Genomic DNA, 22,610 nt, shown 5'->3' on the forward strand with positions numbered 1-22,610 from the left:
TTATGCTCATGATAGAACAGGGGTAGGGAATTCCGATCCTCAAGAGCCATATTCCAGTCGGGTTTTCAGGATTTCCCCAATGAATATGCATGAGATCTATTTGCATGCACTGTTTTCAATTCATATTAATTGGGGAAATCCTGAAAACCTGACTGGAATACGGCTCTCGAGGACTGGAGTTCCCTATCCCTGTGATAGAACTATGTTGCCTGTGTTACCGTCAAAAAGTAGGACTACACAAGATTTGCTGGATATAAGTTATTTATTGTTTGACAGGGCAGAGTGCAAGGCTGTAGTACAAAGGCAGTACAATGAATGGCCAAACTTCTGGCCTCAAATAAGTTTCAAATGACCATCTTGAGACCGGTTGCACAGTTGTACAATACCTGTGCTTACAGAGGATGGTTTCTAAGGAACTGCAGAAAGAAGAGGCACACAGGCTTCCTGTTAAGTTGGACTCAATTTCTATTCTACACATGATCTCTTATGAACTTGGCATTGTAAGCCTCTGCACCTGGTATTGCAGCCAATGACTTATCCTGTCCTTTTGCAGTTATGATACAATGTTTTATGATAAATTTATATACATCTGATTAACAGGAATTAAGAAAGAACATATTGAGATAATTACTCCAATACAAAAAGAAACCTATTACAAAAATCATTTGTGCATTAGATACATTACATTACAAAGAAGGAGTTCACTGCCTTAAGAGAGAGCGGTACTTAGCTATTGCTTTATCCCCAATACGGCTGGCTGTGGGAAGATCTGCTTCTAAAAAGTCTTCATTTCTTCCTATGGGTCCCACAAATGACCCTGCATTCTAGTTTCAAAACATTGCTCACATAGATCCTTAAAAAAAGTCATATGACTGACTTTTGCTTTCTCATCACTGTTCAGAGCTTCTGAAGAAATACATAAGCGATATTTTTTGGAAATCCGAAAGATCTCATATTGCCGGGGGTTAAAAAAAAAAAAAGGAAGCGTGACCTCCAATTCAGGTACAAGTATAGATGCAATTCTGAAATCTCTCTGCAAGACACTTTCACTACCTTACAATCTTGGATGGGGGCAACAGTGCTACAACCTCTCCAAAAATCCTTTAAAAGTAACTCCCTGGCCATTGAATTGTTTTAAAATAACCCCCACTCCCCAACCCTCTACCAATGGATGAGAGCTGTACCAAGCACAACAGAGGCATCACTCCTCTATGGCAAGAAAATGAGTTGGGTCTCCTGCTGGTGGTTACAGGACACGCATCTTAGAGGGTGAGTTGCTACCAATCTTAATTGAGGTGTAGCAGTTAATTTGCATTTATTTCTCCCTAGGGCTCCACTGTGCACAGCTTCCAGAAATCTCCCCGCTTTCCACTATAGTCCCTCCCCTACAAACAACCCACCATCAGCACAGCTTTCCCACCACAATGTCGGAGTCACAAGCAAACAAGAAAACACCTGGTCCTCTGGCACGCCTGCCTGACACGCTAGAGAAAAAGAGTGTTTAGGTTGAAGGTTAAATAAGAAACACATTTTATTTAGTTATTCAATTCACTTCCATTTTCCTTCATAATTGGAATAAAAATCTTACTTGTGCTAATAGTTTCTACTGTATCAATGACAGTTAAAGACATCTCACATCCCTTCTAACCGGGCAAAGCTTTCACGCACCTTAATAAGGAACAGAAATGACGCCAGCCTGCCCTTTACCCCTTTCTAACTGCCCAAATAATTTATCAATGAGAAAACCACAATTTTGCCTAAACATCAAAACATTGTTCTTATTTTTCTTTTTACGTATAATACAAATAAAGTAACAACTCATAACTTCAATGAGGTCAGAAAAAGGTAAGGTAAGCTGTTTCTTATACAGAACATGCGAGTCACAGCAGCAATAAAACATTTCTTCAAGCCTTTCAGGCTTACTTTAGGTACCAGATAACAGTTCAGGAATTTTTCTTCCTCCTGCAAGTGGGCTAAGAGCCAAATGAACTATTTCTTCATCCTTCACTTGAGCCTGAACTTATCAATCCCATTCCACACCTGAACCTCCCCCTCCCCTTCTGACCGCAAATTTGAACTAACAGAAGCAGTAATTTTGGAAAAGTTCCGTTGGTCACAATTCCTTTTGTTTTTATAAAATTTATTGATAGTAAAACCGCAATACTGAAGGTTTACAAACTTATCAAAACTGTTTATCACACTCTCCTTTTTCCAAGAACATCCTTGGATAAATTTAATATAATCAATCACCAGGGGACGCTGGCAACAAATCATATTAAATACAGACATGAGAGATACTCAGGATTCCCCCTTTAGTGATTTACTACGCACACACGCTTCTTGTTTTGTAATTATTTTTGTAGAAAGTCAAAAAACTTCCGACTACTGGCTCTAATAAAAAAGGGAGAGTATCATGTCAGAGTACCGCAGATCGCTTCACGCATCCACCACTCACAAAGTGGACAGACACCTAGAATTCCTTCCTGCTGCAGGTGATGGAAACAGATCGTGACAGAATTTAAAAGGCATGGGATAAGCACAGTGGATCCCTAAATAGCAGTGGTTCTCAATCCAATCCTCGGGACATACCTAGCCAGTGTGGTTTTCAGGTTATCCCTAATGAATATGTATAAGGTAGATTTGCAGTAATGACTTGGTACAAAGTCATTTATGGCTTTAAGGCTTGACATGTGTACTCCTGTTGTACAGACTTAGGGCTCCTTTTACTAAGCTGCAATAGCGTTTTTAGCGCACGCAGGATTTTAGCGAGCGCTAAACCCATGCTATGCGGCTAGAACTAACGCCAGCTCAATGCTGGCGTTAAGGTCTAGCGTGCGTGGCAATTCGGTGTGTGCTAAAACCGCTATCGCAGCTTAGCAAAAGGAGCTCTAAGAGATCAGGGCTCTCCCTACATATATTAGCCAGGAAGCTAATAGCAGAAGGGAGTTTTTCCTAGACAGAAGTGTGAGCAGGACAATACACACGAGAAACTTGTCTTTTTGGGATATTAAAAGTGTTTTTGTGCTAGCAGTAGCCTTATTAAAAAACAAAACCACCACCTTCCTCAATACTGAAGAAAGCAATAGAATATTATAAACAGCTGCTAGATATGCTGTCAGTATTGACCATTAGCCAAACAGTGTTTGGGATTTCATACTTTGCGCAGACCTGGAGGTGGATAAGAGTTACTCTCCATTACAATCATGTAACCTACTCCCAGTCAAAAGGTAAAGCTCCAAACCTAATAGTCCACAGATATAAATCCATACCAGGCATTTATCCACTGTTAATGTCCAGTAACATTTGTGATAGGTGGAACGAATACAGTGGACATTGCCTGCTTGCAGTTACTAGTAAATGTGGAGATGAGAGCTCACACCAGAGCACATGAGGAAGAGGTATTCACTCTGGGCCAGAAGAATACTTGGAAGAATCGCAACTCCTGCTTTTACAATGTAATGCCTGGACCAGTCGAGTGCAAAGGTCAGTTCTTGAAACGAGTTTGTTCACAAATATGATTAAATTTCCTAAATAAAACCAAAAAGAAGAAGCATTACAGGTGTCAGATTCATAACCTGCAGTAATATGCTCGTAAAAGTTCTTCTAAATTAATCTGGGAAGGTCAGGGGTTTGATGCGCACATAAAAACACTAGAATGAAAGCCTCTTTCATTTTCCTGTTCAATATGTCCTCCAGCATTTGCTACCATCCAAGCATAATATATGAATCGCAGATACTTCATGGTTCTATGCAATTTACAGAAAATAAAGCCGGCACATTAACTGTTGAATTTAGGGATTTACGGATTAAAATGATACAATAATCATTTTCCAAGTTTAGGGGTCCTTTTACCAAGATACGCTAAACGATAACGCTTCCATTGGACGCATTAGCGTGCGCTAAAACGGATAGCGCACCTTAGTAAAAGGACCCCTTACTAAACAAATAAGTATTTATTAATTTTTTTTAAACGCTTGTAATAGAATGACAGTTAAATTACAATTATAGACTCCCATTTGGCCACTTGGTAGGAAAGTAGATTGGTTACATATCTTTTATACTTGCATTCCTTTAAGGATGGAAAAGCAAAACAAGTAATATTTAGCAAAGATCGTTTTAGTAAAGAAAATGAAAGATGAGCATATAAGTAAGAAGGAACTACATTTCCCCCCTCCCCATTTGCAGTTTCGGTAATCGTGATTTCACATAGTCACGATTTTTTGGGGAGGGGGAAAAAAGAAAAAAAAAACATTGTTAAGTCTTCCCCCCGGCATCCCGGCCTTACCTGGTGGTCTAGCGGGCTTTCGGGGCAGGAGCGATCTTCCTACGCTCCTGCCCCGTGCAGATCGCCATTAGGAAATAGTTGTAGGGAGTTCCCGTTGTAGTCTCGAGAAACTACGGGAACTCACAGCAGCCATTTCCTAATGGCGTTTGCACGGGGCAGGAGCGTAGGAAGATCGCTCCTGCCCCGAATCTAGGATACTTAATAAAATAGATTGCACCAATAGTTGAAATGGATAAGGTTCAAAAGAAGAACAAATGCATCCCTGATTCTTAAAGACCCCAGCACAGCACTGCTGCCAATTTGTTTTCACAAGATCGGGTCAGACTTCCAAATCATTTTAAAATGCATTCCAAAATCTTTATAAGTGTTTATTTAGAATCCACATGGAACATAGGTAAAAATACAAATTCTGAATAATAAAACAAGCGCGATACATTACTCAGTCTCAGACAACATAAAGAATCAACCCCCATAACCTCAATATCCCCCCTCCCTTCTCCCACCCCCAACATAAGATAATTCTAAAAAACGCAAACTCAAGAGCATAATAGAGAAAACAGAAAGAAGCATATCCCCAGTATAGGACTCTAAATGAGGAGGATAATTAGTACAATCACTGCTAAACAGAAATTCACGCCATGTGGCTTTCAACCTCCATGTATCTTCCCCACATATCCAAAAATTGTTGCCAAATTATGGGACACGAGATCAGAAAGTCTATAACGCTCATAGACCCAACACAAACGCTCCCGCATTAATGCAATCTTTAAGTGCAAAACTCACATGGCATGGTGCGCTTTAATCTGAGTCCGACAGTTACGACCCCAATAACAGTTAGGACGGGAGGTTACTGCAGCTGTAAGAGATACAAAACAAGATTATGAGGAAAAGAAAGGCGTTACAATGGAGCAGGACTCTCATTTTGAAACTTATTTCTGTTTTAACCATTTAAATGCAGATGCAGGAGTTGCTTGGGTAGTATATTTAAATATACAGTGGTAGCTTGGTTTGCACGCATTATTCATTCCAGAAGCATGCTCGTAATCCAAAATGCTCATATATCAAAGCAGATTTCCCCATAGAAAATAATGGAAACTTGGACAATTCGTTCCACATCCCCAAAACTTGTACCAGTATTAAGCAGACGCAGAAGAGGGAGGGTTAAGTGACTTTGCCCAGAGTCACAAGGAAATTAAACCCAATTCCTTAGGTTTCAGGCCTCTCCACCTTACCAGTTAGATCACCTGATAAAATTATCTTCTAATCAAGCACATCGCTCATTCAATCACTGACTAGGCCTACAAGCCAAAAGGAGCCGGAACAAACAAGGAGGAGATCGACTACCTCCCTCATCTCATTCACTTCCAGCTCCTCCAGCGTTGAGAGCTCCACTGTGTGCAGCATGGTGAAGTGTCAGCACCACTGTTACCCGCAGTCCAGGAATTAGAAATCTTCCATCCTCTTCTTCAACCAAATACCTCGTCAAGCGTAGGCCTTGAAAAGACACTAAGGTCACCCACAGCACACGCCGTCAACTCCACCCCCTTTCCCACCTCAGCTCGCTTTTAACCAATGGTGGTCTCCGGACTCAAGAGTTGTAACTTTAAAGGATGGCAACCAATCATCAGCTGGATTCAAGGACTTGATGGAGAGCGTGCTTACACGTAACGCGCGTACACACTCGTTTACCGAGGCAATGCTCGTTTTGCAAGTCAAAGTTTGCTGGAGCATTTTGCTCATCTTGCAAAACACTCGCAAACCGTGTTACTCGCAAACCAAGGTTTGACTGCTTTGACACGCAGCTCCTGATTGGTGAGGTCCGACTTTAGTGCAGGAAGAGGCGGGCGGAGCATACCGCAAGTGATTTCCTTCACTCACCGGCGCTCCGGCTGCTCTCTTCTGCCGCTGTGGCTATCCTCTCCTGCCCGGTCATTCGTGGTCAGAAAATCCGCGAATGACCGGTGGGAACACTGTATAATCTTTCCTGTAAATACCACTTCACTAGGAAAGAGAAAACTCTTAGCCTCTAGCTTTCTAGTGGTGTCCTTGGTACGACAAATAATTCGTATTTATTTATAATCCGCCTTTATCAAAGCAGAGTACAGTTTAACAGACAATAAAATTGACATACTACATAAAAATGACAGCCTAAAACATGAACATTTCACATATCATGAATCAAATTCATAAAATCAACATTGTTATACAATCATCAGCTCATCTTTTCCTCAACAAGCATCATTAATCAAGCAGCAGTATAGTTCTGTAGCTAGCATACTTCATGAGGCAAAACAGGTGACGCTTCAACAGAGATATCTCAGTAGTTGAGAGAGCTTTCAAATTTTCAGGCATTGGGCACTTCAGAACTAACTTCCACAGTAAAAGAGGCTTTGAGGGCAGGTTGTCATCTCTGAGGAAATTATAAGTCATATATCTAGGCTCAGATGTATTAAAGAGGATCTGGAAATGCATTCTTTTGTTGTAATTATTTTTGTAAAAAGTCAAAAAAATGTCCGACTACTGGCTCGGTGTCAGGTCAAAAGCGCGCCGGGACAAAGGCGCGCGTAGACAATTGAGCGCAGCGCGGAGGTGTGCGCCGCAGAAAATTACTGTTTTTAGGGCTCCGACGGGGGCGGGCGTGGGGGGAAAAAGTTTTTAGGGAAAAAGTTAAGTTTACAGTAAAATGTGGAGGGTTACAACCCCCCAAACCCCCCACAACACCGGCGCGATCTCTATTAAGTAAACTGGGGGGGGGCTCCCCAACAAAACCCCCCGTCGGAGCCCCTAAAAACTGTAATTTTCTGCGGCGTGCGCCTCCGTCTTGCGCTCAGTTGTCGGCGCATGCCTTTGTCTTTCGCGGGGTTGTCTATGAACCACTGGCTCTAATAAAAAAGGGAGAGTATCATGTCAGAGTGCTGCAGATCACAAAGTGGACGGACACCTAGAATTCCCTCCCACTGCAGGTGGGACATGCCTAGCCAGTGTGGTTTTCAGGATATTCCCAAGGAATATGTATAAGGTAGATTCACTGGCGACATCCTGAAAACCACACTGACTGTGTCCCAAGGACTGAGTTGAGAACTCTTGCTATATGACAAGTAACAGAGTATTTACATTTATAGCAAACCATCAGTGATTTTCAAAATTCAAAAAGGTTATTGGGGGGGGGGGGGTAACCTCCAGGGAACGACAGGTACAACTCCTATCCAGCATTCAGAGCAGACTAGATAAGACATGCTGGGTCTTCATCTGTTCTCATTACTGTGTTGCTCTTACCTGGGAGCTCGGAAGGAGGAATATTTTGCCTGTACTGATAGGTGAGTTCTCTGAAGCTGCGGAGACCACAACAGTAACAGAGTACTGTGCTCCCACTTATTCTGTAATCTGTAAAAAAAAAAAAACAGCAGAAGCAAAAAAAAGAAAGAAGTTAGAAACACTGCAGTGGAGGAGTAATCTAGTAATTATAGCCACAGGCTCAGAACCAGGGAAACCAGGGTTCAAATCCTCCTTCTCCCACTGGGAAAAACACTTAAGCCTCCATTTTTTCTAAGTACAAACTATTGTAAGCCCTCTGGGGCCAGAAAAATATCTACTGTAACTGAACCTAATTCACCTTCGGTGATTACTGAAAAACTGAGTTAAATCCACAGATCTATTTTATACACACAAATGATAAGATTGAATACAATAAAACAGAATGGATATTTATATAATTGGTTTAGTTTTATTCTTATCTCACTTGGGAATAATCAAATGCAAACAAATTACAATCTATCAAAGCAGCTGGTTAGAAGACTGGACTAAGTTTTAAGCTTGGCTCTATCATCACCTAGTAGTTACATCCTAGGAACAATGAGGTTTTCTTACCAACGATAGTGGGCTTGGTGGAATACTCAGGACATGAGCGGCTATAGAACGCTCTGAAAACCAGCATTTCACACAGAGAAATACTTTCTGGTTCTGTTCACAAAAATATCAACATAAATTCGATGTGTGCTGTAACAAGAGAAAAGACTTGGGTGTGCTGGTGGATGCATCACTGAAGCCATCTGCACAGTGCGCAGCAGCCTCGAAAAAAGCCAACAGGATGCTGGGCATCATAAAGAAGGGCATAACAACCAGAACACGGGAAGTCATCATGCCATTGTATCGAGCGATGGTGCGTCCGCATCTGGAATACTGCGTTCAGTATTGGTCGCCGCACCTCAAGAAGGACATGGTGGTACTTGAGAGAGTCCAAAGGAGAGCAACAAAAATGGTAAAAGGGCTGGAACACTGCTCATACGCCGAGAGGCTGGATAGGCTGGGGCTCTTCTCTCTGGAGAAAAGGAGACTCAGGGGAGATATGATAGAGACCTTCAAGATCATGAGGGGCATAGAGAGGGTGGATAGGGACAGATTCTTCAGACTGAAGGGGACAGCAAATACGAGGGGGCATTCTGAGAAACTGAAGGGAGACAGGTTCAAAACAAATGCAAGGAAGTTCTTTTTCACCCAAAGGGTCGTGGACACTTGGAATGTGCTACCGGAGGAAGTGATCAGGCAGAGTACGGTACAGGGATTCAAGCAGGGATTGGATGGATTCCTGAGGGATAGAGGGATCGTGGGGTACTGAGTAAACCAACCTGGTCGTGCATGTGCAAGACCGGAGGGCTAGGACTTCGATAGGAGGGCAGAACTTAAATGGGAAACCAAGGTGGCAGGGGAGCCCCTTCTGATGATTCAGACAGGCCTTGACCTGTTTTTGGCCACCGCGGGAGCGGACTGCTGGGCAGGATGGACCTGTGGTCTGACCCGGCAGAGGCACTGCTTATGTTCTTATGTTCTAAAAGGCTCAACCATCTCTTGCCCCTTCAATCTGTTCAAAATTCTGCTGCATGGCTTATATTCCATGAGAGCCACCATATACTCACATTACCCCTATCCTGAAGTCACTTCATTGGCTTCCCATCCGTTTCTGAATACAGTTCAAACTCCTCTTACAAATGGCAGCCCTTCAATATCTCCCCTCACTCATCTCCTTCATGCTCCCCCTCTCGTGAACTCTGTTCATTGGGTAAGTCCCTCCTATCCATACCTTTCTCCTCCACTGTCAACTCCAGATTCCGTCTCTTCTGTCTTGCTACATTATATGTCTGGCACAGACTGCCCGAGTCATTACGTAAGGCTCATTCTCTTGCAGTATTCAAATCCAAGCTAAAAGCCCACTTCTGGGGAGTCACGTGTTGCCAGGCTATGAAGCAGAAGGGTTTGAGAAGAGCTCCTTGCAACCTTTCCGAATCTATGCTGTAATCCGACTGATTTGGAAACCTTGGTGAGGAGCTAGTGAGAACTGAGACAGCCTTTCAGAAGTGGCGCGCACACAGCAGTGCGCATGTGTACCACTGGCCCTAAAATGCTGGTAAACAGCAAGCACCCGTCCAGCGAAGCACCATTAGGAAGTGTCGCAGGCCTAGGCATTAGCGCGCTTATGCGCCACGGGCCCCGACAATCAGCAGGCAGCCGTCCACCGATCTCCACAATTTAAAAAGGTACCGCCCGGGGGTGGGTGGGGGGGGGGGTTTGGTATATTTGCTTCATAAGACGCACCCTTATGTCCATCCACTTTTTTGGGGAAAAAAAGTGTGTCTTGTGGAGCAAAAAATACGGTATTCTAAATTGACATTCACGCCGATTGGCACTGTAGACCAAATATGGAGTTTCTTTAATTTGTGGCAGAATCTTTGTGACCCTCCAAGAGGACCCCAGATTTTAATTCAGTTTACAAATAAAATCTGTATTGAGTATTAAGGAGGTAAAATTAAGCAACAGTGTTTTGTATGCTAGGAAATAGTGATCATAACATGATCAAATTTGACTTAATTGAAGTGAAGTCACTAAGGAAATCTACTGTAGTAGCATTTAATTATCAAAAGGGCAACTATGATAAAATGAAGAAAAATGGTTAAAAAAGCTAATATGATCAGCCATTAAGGTTAGGACTTTACATTAGGCATGGGCATTGTTTAAAAATACCATCTTGGAAGCCCAGACTAGACATATTCAATGTATTAACAAAGGCGGGAAGAGAGCACACGACAGCCAGCATGGTTAAAAGGTGAATTGAAAGAGGATATTAGAGTCAAAAGAATATCTTTCAAAAAAATAAGAAGCAAATGCTGGCAAGTTAGATGCCAAGCATAGATGAAGGTTAAAAGAAAAAAAAGAAGAGTACCTGAAAGAAACTGGCGCTCCAGAGAAAAAATAGTGTTCGTCGACAAAGAGAAACTTGACATGGAAACAAAAATTCAAAATGATAACTTTTTCAGGTATATCAGAAGCAGAAAGCCTGCGAGGAAATCCATTGAATCATTAGATCATTAAGGAGTAAAAGCGACATTCAGGGAAGACAAGGCCATAGCAAACAGACTGAATGAATTCTTTGTTTAAGGTGTTACTGAAGATGCAAGAGATCTAGCTGTACCAGAATTGGTTTTCAAATGAAATAATGTGGAAGAACTGAAAGAAATCTCAGTAAACCTGGAAGGTTTACTGCGCATTGAATCTTGCTACCATCTAGGATTCTGTCAGGTACTTATGATCTAGATTAGCCAAGGTCAGAAGAAGGATAATGGGCAATATGGATCATCGGTCTGCCTTAGTATGGCTATTTTTAATATTTTTTTTCCTGTTTTGGTTTATTAGTTTCTCTTATACAAGTTATTTGCTTAATCACCTAAAAAAACTTGAGAATGACACAGGGACAAATTCCCTGCAGAAACTCAATTTCCCTGTCTCGTCCACATGAGTTTTGTCACTGTTGCTGTCCCTGCCCCATTCCTGCAAACTTCATCCTCACCTGCACAAGCCTCAAACACTTTAAATCATAAGTAGCAACATTCTAGGGCTCAGATTGTGATGTCATAATACCTCATTCCACCAATGCAAGCTCTTTTCTCATCTGCACAAGCCTCAATACCTTAAAACCATAAGTAGCAACATTCTAGAACTCAGATTATGACGTCATAATCTGAGTTCTACCAATGCGTAAGCTCTGTCCTCGTCTGCACAAGCCTCAACACTTTAAAATCATAAGTGCTCAAGGCTGGTACAGTTAAAGCAGAGCTTACAGGAATTGGGCAGGGACAGCAACAGTGACAATACTCACGGGGACAGGGACAAATTTGTCCCTGTGCCATTCTCTAGTTGTGTATAATCAGAAACCCTTTAGACATAAAGAAATGAATTATCTTCCAGCATCTGTAGTTAAAATCTACTAGACACAGCAGCAGTAATAAAATACTAAAAACATAAGATACATGTTCCACCTGATAGCATGAACACTCCTCTTTGAAGAGCCAGGAGACTCTCATTTAGCATATCTTTCCATGTAAGACCCCTGGATGCCAGGTAATTCTGAAAAAGAAGCAGAAAGGGCACATCACATGAAGATTCAAGTAGCAGACAAAAGCGTCAAAGACTTCAGCTGTAGACTCCCCTCCCACCACAAGCTTCTGGCAGCAAGTTTTTCCCTTCCACTTAATCCAGTTCACAAGACAGCACTTTGCTATGCAATACAGCTCCTACTGATCAGTTTTTGGGGAACCACTGGCTAGATCTCCTGCACTAGCTTTGGAGAAATGAGATGTGCATCATTAATTGGTTATATTTTCTTTTTATTGATTCCTTTGGACAATAAAGACTAAGGGCTCCTTTTACAAAGGTGCGCTAGCGGGTTTTTTTCCCCCCAATTCTTTATTCATTTTAAAATCAAACAACAAGTGCACATAAATATATCATACATTGATTCCAATATAGCACTTTAAAATTTAACACATAAAATCTAATAGACCATTAATGATAAAAACCCTACCCACCCACCCTTCATCAGTTATTCTATATAAAATATATTACACTATTATTATAAACATAATTATAAAATTTCCTCCCTAAATCCTCCCTCCCCCCTGAGTGTGCATATAATAAATCTAAAAAAGGAAGAAAAATTATGCCTATTCATTACAATACTTTTCCAATGGCCCCCAAATCTTTACGAAGTTATTATAATTCCTTTTTTGCAACGCTATTGCTCTTTCCATCTTAAAAATATGACATAACGAATTCCACCAGAATGTGTAACAAAGATTATTGTAATTTTTCCAGTTATTGGTAATATGTTGAATGGCAACCCCCGTCATAATTAATAAAAGTTTATTATTATGTGATGATATTTGACTCTTTTTTCTCATAACCATTCCAAATAAAACCGTATCATAACACACGCACCGGATTAGCGTGCGCTAGCCGAAAATCTACCGCCTGCTCAAAAGGGTTCTGTGCGTTAAGGCCCTAGCGCGCCTTTGTAAAAGGAGCCCTAAATTTTGAAAGGAGAAATCTATGAAGATGCCTAGGAGACATTTGCTGAAACAGGAGCTTAGCTGTGATAAAATGATCTATACCTTGTTTTAAAAATATTTACATGAGGAAGAAATATGTTATAAGAAAAAATAGTACTGGATGTTTAAGCTGTTATCCAAGCAAGGTGAGGTTTGTGGCAACACAGATCAAACAGCATAAGAACATAAGAAGTTGCCTCCACTGGGTCAGACCAGAGGTCCATCGCGCCCAGCGGTCCGCTCCCGCGGCGGCCCATTAGGCCTATGACCTGTGAAGTGGTCCCTGACTATTCCTATAACCCTGACTATTCCTATAACCTTTAGATGGAGAATATCCCCAGGAAGACATTTTAAGATAAAAAATAGAATACCTTTAGAATATCCGATTCATAGTGGTTCTCATTTACAACGCCATCTAAACATTTTTCCCCAAGATTTAACTCTGCAAACAAAAAAAGTGAAACAGTTTTGGAAGTTTTAATTGTACCTATTGCTTCTCTAATCTGGGCAAACTCACACATAGCAAAGATTCTACTGTCTGCTAAGAAGTACCAAGTCATTCAGTTGATTGGTATTGATCATATCATAGCAAAGTACTGGCATTCCACTGATTGATAACCCCACCATCAATTCACACCAAGAGTTAAAGGGTGAGGGAACGATTTGGAGGATTAAAATAGGAAAAGGCAACGCAGAGAAAAACAATTCCACATATCTAAAGAAACAACCCTATTACTACTGATAATCATAATTTCTATAGCGCTATTAGACATATGTTTATCAAAACATAGAAGAGACAGTCCCTGCTCAAAAGAGCTTACAGTCTAGTCAAGACAGACAAACTGGACAAGAAGGTGCATCAATACACAGTGGAGGATGACAGAGGGAATGATAAGACAGATATTGGTGCTTGGCAGGTGGGTTGGAGTTTGGAATTGAATACTAAACAACAAAAGAAGAAAACCCAGCAATATCAGAGTGATTGGAGAAACCAAAGCAAGAAGAAACTGTGGAATGGATATTCTTGATGCAGGCTTTTTGAGAGTTGTTTTTTTCATATTTTTTTTAAATTTAGAAATTTGTAAACAAGATTAAAAAAAGACACAACACTCTGAAAATGAATACAGTATAATCTCGTTATAATGGACTCGCTTATAACGGAACCTTGCCTATAGCGGACGAGGTCCACTGGTCCCGGCTGTGCGCCTTTATAAATATACAGAAAATCATCACATATAACAGACTTTCGGATATAACGGACAACCAGAGCTGCTTTTAGCTGTAGTTTTGTTCGGTTATAACAGACATGCAGGCTCCGCCTACAAGGCGTGTGGCGTGCCAGTGATATAGTATCAAAATGCAGCCCAGAAGAAAATGGGAGAGTATTTTTCTTTCCAGTACAGTATGACATCATGCTTTAGAACATCTTTTAGAGTTCTGGTTTTGCAATTTATTTCATGCAATACCAATGTTTTGCTGAGTTTGTTATTGATGTTGCTGATATGTTTGTTGTTGATATGACTGTTGTTCATTGATTGTACGTTGTTTCAAGTTGACCTAAATAAAGTTTTTTAAAAATGCAACTATGGATACAACGGACTCTGGATATAATGGATTGTTTTTACAGGTCCCTTGAAGTCCATTATAACGAGATTATACTGTACAACCTTAAACAAAATTTAGGATAAGAGAGTCTACCGCATAGTTTCTTCGCGGAGACTGAAAGAACCCAACAAAAACAGATCAATATCCACTACCCCTGCCTTAGACCCACCCCCACCATCCCAAGTACTCCAGTGTCAAAAATTCACAAGAGCACTTTGGGCTCCATGGGACAAGCTATCTCAAACAGGAGCCCAAATATCCTGGAATTTTCTACAACGGCCAAGGCCACAATTCTTAATATCCAAATATTCATACTTTAACAAGGTAAATAGTTAATTTTTCCACATAGTAATGGTAGGTACCTCTGCCTGCCGCCATAGTAAAAGTATGCATTTCCTAGCCAACAAAGAATCTTTTTGCAATAACAAAGAATTACCCTTAGACAATCCCAAAGAAGAGATTTGAGAAAAAAGCAGGACATTCTCCCGCAAAGGAACGCTTCTCCGCATGATCGTCTGTAGATGAAGACCAACAATTGAGAGTTGTTGTTAAAAGAACAAAAATAATTCACATATGCGCTAGATCAGTGTTTCTCAAGTCGGACCTGGAGTATCCCCTTGCCAGTCAGGTTTTCAGGATAACATTACATTACGTTAGGGATTTCTATTCTGCCATTACCTTGTGGTTCAAGGCGGATTACAAATGGATTGTCCGGAAATTAGAAGTATTTAGGGAGTAGTTTGTACATTTCTTTGAGTTGCTAAGGATTACATCCGAGTTGTCAAGATATTGGAGGTACATATGTAGTAGTTGCAGGTGATGCTTGGGACATTCCTGATTGTGTTAGTTGGAGTTTTTTTGCTTTTAAATAGAGTTTTTATTTCTTTCTTGAAGGTTTTGTAGTCTGTGGTCATGGTCAATAGGTTGTAGAGTTGTGGGTCAAGTGTTGCAGCTCGAGTGGCTAGAAGGTTGTCGTACAGTTTTTTTCTTTTGACATTTTTGGTTGGAGGGTGTGTGAATGGTGCATGGGTTTTCCTATGTCTGGTTGAGGTGGATTGAACTAGTTGATTGTTCCAATATGCTGGGCTGTCTCCATTTATTGCTTTAAATAGTAGGCAGTAAAATTTGAAGTATATTCTCGCTTTTATTGGGAGCCAATGTGAGTCGTGGTATGCCTCTGTGATGCGGTCGAATTTCTTCAGTGAGTAGATCAGTTTTAGGGCTGTGTTTTGTATTGTTTGTAGTTGTTTTATCATGGTTGCTGTGCATGGGAGATATAGTATGTTGCAGTAGTCTATTAGACCTAGAATTAGGGATTGTACCAAGAGTTGGAACTGTTTTCTGTCGAAGAATTTTCTGACTTGCCTCAGGTTTCTCATGACTGCGAATGATTTTTTTATTGTTTTGTGGCTGCATTGTACAGCCTCAAATAACCACAATGAATATGCATAAATATGCATAAACTTGATTTGCATGCACTGCCTCCATTATATGCAAATTTATTTCATGCCTATTGATTGAGGCTATCCTGAAAACTTGACTGGCAAGGGGGTACTCCAGGACCGACTTGAAAAACACTGCGCTAGATAAGTTGGACCCAATACGGTCCGTGTTTCAACATAATACGTTTTCCTCAGAGGTCCTAATGTTTGTGAAATGAATGTAAAAAGCAAATATGGACAATAAGAGATCAACATGAACCAATTAGCGTGGTGTGCTGCACGCTGTGAACTCCGACAGAACTGCCAGAAACAAGAGTTTGACGTACTGAGCCAGGCAGTTTGTTCCAGGCAGACGGTGACAGAGTCTGGAGTTGGTCATAGAGGAGAAAGATTATTATTATTAACCCAAAGATTATTAGTTAAACCCACTGAATGAGTTAGGAAAGTCAGTAAAGTTAGGAAAGGCAGTAAAGAAACTAGGAAACAGACTGGTGTACCATACCACAGAATGATGCCAGGCAACCGATACACCCCATTCCAGTACAACCCCAGTACATGTGACAAAAGAACTGGAAACACACAGTGCCTGTGAACACAGAAGGAACATAAAGGAACACATGTAGTCAGTAATGCTCATAAAGCATTTGAATATGAATACAGAAGGGATTAATATAGAACATGAAGATTGTCATTTGAATTTACAGAGACCCTTTCAAATGTTTTATAAGTGAATGCATAAAAAAAACGCACAGGTAGCCACTCCTGGCAGTGCATTTCTGGTGCCTGGCCCAAATGACAGGCTTCCAAATGGGCAAGGAAAGAAAAAGATGAACCTTAATGACAAAAGGGTAAATTATTCCTCATGCTGCAATAAAGGCTTGTCCAATGTCACGCTGTGTCAGAGGACAGGAGGACTGAAATTTATGAACCGGGAGAAATCTAAATTCAAAGAAAGAATGTCTAAGTTTCTCCTCTTACTGTGAGATTACAGGCAGCAAGACTTGGAACAAGGCATTAGAACCATCACAGCAGACTGTGTATGTCCTACACTTTACATTCCAGTGGGCTTCACACTACCAGCAGTGGCGAAGCAAGGGGGATGCAGGGGCAGTCTGCCCTGGGTGCAGTCTTCCTAAGGACATGGTACCTCTCCTCCTCTTGCCCTCCCCCATACCTTTTTTTTTTTTTTTTTTAACTTCCCTGGTGCAAGGTTGCTGCTCACGTCAGCATCGGCACGCTCTCTCCGACGTCACTTCTGGGACTCGTCAAAGGGCGAGCTGACACCGACGTGGGCGTGCTGCTCACGCCGGAGAAGTTAAAAAGGTACGGAGAAAGGGAAGGGGGCATGGCAGGGGTGGGGGAGGGGCACTATTCACCCTTACTACGTCACTGGCAGTGAGCAAAAGAACAAACCTATATACTGCTTAGAAAACATAAGCACCTCCTTTCAACTCTCAATACGCAATCCTAAAAAGACTATACTGAAGTTCAGTCAACTCTCCTTTTACTATACTCAGAAAGGCAGATCTCTCTGAAGGTATGAGTACCATTTGAACATCCACTCTGAGGGATTTCTGCCTTGCGGTTCCTGTCGTCGCCCTTACAATGGAAGTGACGAGCCGCACAAAACAGAGGATCCACATGACCTTTACAAATAAATAATCTACTACACGTTTAGGCATGCCTGCTGCTTTGGGATAAAGTGTTTTCAATTATCCTGACTGATTTCAAAGCGGGTAATTGCTCACATTGCTGGGGAGGAATTTGTGGGCAACGCTCCCGTTCTGCTCTCCGATCTGGCATTGGTTGAAAGCAACACGTGCACATCACATGACTCCAATGAGATGGGCATGTGTATTCCTGGATACCTGGATTAAAGACACAGTGTTACTTTCACATTGATGTTACTATATTCTAGTATTTTTACGAGTACAATAGTGTAGAAACATGCAGAATTAAAACCTATCCACAGATACCCCCCCCTTTAGTGATGCGAGAAATCTCATCATTCACTCTACTCTTGACGTTCCTGCATTTTGAGTCAACCCAATGGCTCAGCAGCAGAAAACCCAATTCAATTTTCTGGGATGATGTAGGACAATGTTATACAATGGCAATACCTTCTAGCCAGTCATAAGAACATGAAAATAGCCTTATTGGGTCTGAACAGTGGTCTATCAATCCTAGTAGCCCGTCCTCACGGTGGCCAATCCAGGTCACTAGTACCTGGCCAAAACCCAAAGAGTAGCAACATAACATGCTACCGATCCAGGGCAAGCAGTGGCTTCTCCCATGTCTTTCTCAATAACAGACTATGGACTTTTCCTCCAGGAAACTGTCCAAACCTTTCTTAAAACCAGCTATGCTATCCGCCCTTACCACAACCTCTGGCAATGCGTTCCATAGCTTAACTATTCTCTGAGTGAAACCATATTTCCTCCTATTGGTTTTAAAAGTATTTCCCTGTAACTTCATTGAATGTCCCCTAGTCTTGGTCATTTTTGATGGCATGAAAAAAATCGATCCACTTGTACCCGTTCTACTTCACTCAGGATTTTGTAGACTTCAATCATATCTCCCCTCAGCCGTCTCTTTTCCAAGCTGAAGAACCCTAACCTTTTTAGTCTTTCCTCACAAGAGAGGAGTTCCATCCCCTTTATCATCTTGGTAAATGCACACCAGGATGTGGAGGAAGCTACAGTCTGGGGCTAGACTATGCATGTGTGGAGGATAATAAATAGGGGGAAACCAGCCAATAGTTGTGAACAAAAGCTCAGGATTCCATAAACCCAATAAAAGCTGATCCTGATTGAACTGGAAATCCAAAGAAACAGATGAAACTAGGGCTGCCTGATTCAGCAGAAAATATTTTGATTTGATTTGACCTATTGAAATTGATTTTTCGATTCGATTTGCTTTTCCTTCCCAATCAGGCTTTTTTTCCATATCTTTATTCATTTTTCCATCTTATAACAAGTGTATAATATTATATCAAATAAATCAAACAGATCACTTGAAAATTCATACTATTATCCTCATAAAACATAAATATAAATCCCTCCCCCACCCTCCCTTTCCAGAAATAATATAAATCAAGTATATTATACATATATTCAAAAATATATGGAAAAAACCCAATAGTATAACTATATATCTCCCCCCATTCCATTACTATAACATACGTTTTATGCAAAAAGGTGTCTAATCATTACAATACATTATGCTATCAATGGCCCAATCATGCTTTTTTTCAAATGTCCTGGCAGGTTTATTCTATAGCCTGTTCACCCACCCTCCCCCTCCCCAGCACTGTCTAACACCAGCTCTAGCAGGATATATATTTCAAATCTGACATACTGTAATCACAAAATAGAAAATAAAATTATTATTCTACCTTTTGTTTCCTGGTCACTTTATTATTCAAATCTTGTTGGTCCCAGGCTCTGGTTTCTGTTTGTCTTCTGTTAACTCACTTGCCAGGGTCTCCTTCCTTGTCCATGATCACCATCCATCTTCCAGCTCTGTACCTTCCCTTCCACTGCCAGATCCAACATTTCTGTTTCGTTTCCACTGTCTACCATCTCTCTCTCTCTCTCCCTGTCTTGTACCCTGGGTCAACACTCTCTATTTCCCTCCATGCAGCATCTCTCCCTTCCTCCCCTCCATTATCATGTGCAACATTTCTTTTTCTCTCCCCCTTTACCATCTCTCCCTGCTCCACACCCTAAGTCCAAAATTTTTCCCTCTCTCTTCTCCATGCATGTCTCCCTTCCCTCCACCATAAGCAGGATTTCTCTCTCTCACCCCTATGAGGAAATACTAAAAAGGTTAGGGCTCTTCAGCTTGGAAAAGAGTGGAGTAGAATGGGTACAAGTGGATTGATTTTTCATTCTGTGTCCAAAATTACAAAGACAAGGGGACACTCGAAGTTACAGGGAAATACTTTTTATGTTTAAATGATTTTTATTATTTCAGCAGTAAGAAGCAAATACAAACAGTAGTACCATTCAGGAAATAACATTTTCAACAATATAATCAGTTCCCCTCCCAACCCCCCCCTCCCCTCCCCTCCCCAAGAATCCATGGCCAGTCCAACAGCTGAGAGTGGGAATAAAATCTTAAAGATTCAAAAGTCTACTGCGAGCACGCAGTGTGAGGTCCTGCCAGAAGTGCTCCCACACCTGACAAAATTTGCGACCTGGGCCAAGAGTCAAGTCTCCCACCATGCGTCTCTCCAGTGTTGCGTGCACTATCATTATGGATCTCCATATGACAGGGGATCACGGGAGAGCCAGTTGGTGAGGATGGCTTTTTTTCCCATCAAAAGGGCTCTGGAGATAAATGCTGACATTCCCCTGGGTTTGGGTGAGGCTATATTATAAAATCCAAATAACGCCCTCGGTTGCGGAAGCCATCGCCTTCCCCAAAGCGATGTGGTATATAGGCCAAGATGTCTCCAAAACTGTTGGATTGCAGGGCAGGCCCAAAACATGTGACTCAAAGATGCGCGAGCCTGATTGCATTTCGGGCAAGAATGCGACGCAGTAATCCCCATCCGGGCTGCATTTCCCAGTGAGTAATATTGGGTAACACCTTCTGAATGTTTTTCAGGACCCGTTGTAACTGTTGAGCAGTCAACTGGCAATGCAAGTCCTCAGCCCACGCTGTCGCTAATATATCCAGATTCGTACTTGGTTGGCAATCCCGGATCCCCACAATATGAAATTGTAGAGGAATCCTCTGTTGGGCTGAAAGGCTGAAGAGTTCCGAAAGCGCCTCCCTGCAGACGTCAGTAAGGGCAGCCACTGGGAGGGACTGAACATAGTGACAGATCTAGTAATAGGCGAAGAGATCATTAGCCTGTAGGTCAAAAGTTCGTTGCAGCTCGGCAAATGTGACCAGGCTCCCCTCCTCCGAAAACAGGTGAAAAAGATATTGTAGACAAGTTTTCAAGTTTCAAGTTTTATTCATTATTTGATTAATCGCCTATCATAACTACTAAGCGATTTACATTTACAGAAAATACATGATAAAATTAACAATAATATAATAAAAATCTAAAAATCATTAAAAAAAAACTAGACAAATATGGACAGGAAACATTGGGATAGAGGGGGAAGAAATACAATTTATAATAGGAAAGGAGGGATCGATAATGGTAAAAACACAGAATGGATGGGAAAACAAAATATATATAGCTGACTGAAGTGAAAGGGAGTTGTAAAGAGTAATTGGCATTTCAATTAAGAATTGAAAGCATCTTTAAAAAGAAAACTCTTAAGCTGGCTTTTGAATTTATCGAGGTTTTTCTCCTCCCTTAAATACAGTGGGAGAGAGTTCCATGTTTGCGGGGCTGTGACAGAGAAAATATACTGTCTTCTGGTATTTATGATTTTGAGAGAGGGAATGACCAATAAAAGTTGTTGATTAGATCGTAAAGTTTTTTGAGAGGTGTACATAAAATAAGAGGGGCGTGGCTTAACGCGAACACGAATGGACGTGTGATCGCAACGCTCTTCCTTAACTAGGCAAAAATTATTAAAATATATCCTCTTTCTATTAAATTTTCACTTAAATAATTACCTTCTATTAGTAAAATTATGAAGGATTGATGTTTCTCTCTTCCGACGAGGCCAGAGAGAGAAAGACGGGAGAGAATTGAGAGGCGCCTTTCTCCTCAACGCTGGAGAGAACGGTGTCGAGAGCAGACGAAGAAGGGAAGGTTGAATAAACTTAAGATCACCAAAAAAAAAGAAAAGGGGCTGCCGATAAATTGAGATCTAGTGAAGGAAAGTCAGGAGGTTTGTCTCCCTTTCGACGGTTTTGTTTTGCGACAAGGCACTGACTGTTAATAGTTTTTCCTTTGATAGACGACGAGGAAAGAATCAGCAAATTGATTTTACAAGGTGAATGAGGATGGCTTGGTGCTAGCTAGGAGCATGGTGTTGAGAGAGGGAGACTGAAAAGTGGATAAAGTTGAGGAGGAATCTTGATGTGGAACCGCTGTCAACGGATTTTTAAAACCTGCGGCGGTTTGAAGCAGCCCTCTCTGATCAACGCGGAACTGGGACCCTGAGGGCGAAAAGTCAGTGACTTTTAATAAAACGGCAAAAGTTTAAGTGGCTACATGGCATGAGAGAAAGGAGTCAAAGGGAAAAATCGCCGGTTTTTTTTTGAGAGCTGAAACGGCAAAAATAAAAAAGCAGATGACTGAAGGGCTTGAAGATCACTGTGGAAGGCAGACTTGTTCCTTAGAGCCTGGAACGGAACCCTGAAAAAAGGAGAGGAAAATAAAGGTCTGTCGATTATAATTTGAGTAAGTTGCTGACAGTGTGGCTGATGGTTTCTGTGCTGAAACGGCTTGGCGTCCAGAGAAAGCTGATAAGGCACAATATGTGCTGAAGAACATCAAAGAAATACTGTGGAGAATAAAATTGGCAAAAACTGTGGCAATTGATACCACTTCACACCTGACAAAATTAAAAAAGAAAAAAAGGTTCTGAGGGAATAAAGAAAATTTGATATTTCCTCACTGGCAAAACAGAGGGAAAAAAAAGTGCCTTTAATTCTCAAATGCTGAGAGGACAGTGTCTGTCAGTCTGAAATTAAGGCAGTTTGAAATAGACCTCCTCTGCCATTTTTGAAGAGGGTAAAGAGCTGGACAGGAACCCTGAAAGAAGAGATCCAAAAAAGTTTGCTATTTCCTCAACAACATAGCATTGAAGACGAGTCATTGATTATAAAGATTGTGGACAAGTAAGATATTAAAGACAAAATTACTGGAATAGTAACTTAAAGAGGTTTTTGTGTCATCTAACATCTGTGAAAAAAGTAAACTCCACGGAAAACAACAAAATGGCAACTACCAGACAAAACAAAAATGAGGCTGGCACGTCAGCAAAA

General features: G+C 41.3%; 1 protein-coding gene across 2 annotated transcripts in view; it reads right to left on the reverse strand.

Annotated features, from left to right (window-relative positions):
- Positions 1 to 243: 243 nt before the first annotated feature.
- The window catches only part of CHFR (checkpoint with forkhead and ring finger domains), a 55,025-nt gene continuing 32,658 nt past the window's right edge, over positions 244 to 22,610 (reverse strand). For both annotated transcript variants that reach the window (XM_033954925.1, XM_033954924.1), the window contains exons 12-18: positions 17,456 to 17,575; positions 16,210 to 16,293; positions 13,032 to 13,102; positions 11,593 to 11,680; positions 7,562 to 7,669; positions 5,069 to 5,141; positions 244 to 3,527 (exon numbers count right to left, since the gene is read on the reverse strand). In XM_033954925.1, coding sequence (XP_033810816.1) covers positions 3,485 to 3,527; positions 5,069 to 5,141; positions 7,562 to 7,669; positions 11,593 to 11,680; positions 13,032 to 13,102; positions 16,210 to 16,293; positions 17,456 to 17,575 — 587 coding nt within the window. In that variant the 3' untranslated portion in view covers positions 244 to 3,484. The remainder of the gene's footprint in view (positions 3,528 to 5,068; positions 5,142 to 7,561; positions 7,670 to 11,592; positions 11,681 to 13,031; positions 13,103 to 16,209; positions 16,294 to 17,455; positions 17,576 to 22,610) is intronic.

This window comes from Geotrypetes seraphini, chromosome 8 (genome assembly GCF_902459505.1).
Source record: "Geotrypetes seraphini chromosome 8, aGeoSer1.1, whole genome shotgun sequence".
NCBI classification, from domain to species: domain Eukaryota; kingdom Metazoa; phylum Chordata; class Amphibia; order Gymnophiona; family Dermophiidae; genus Geotrypetes; species Geotrypetes seraphini.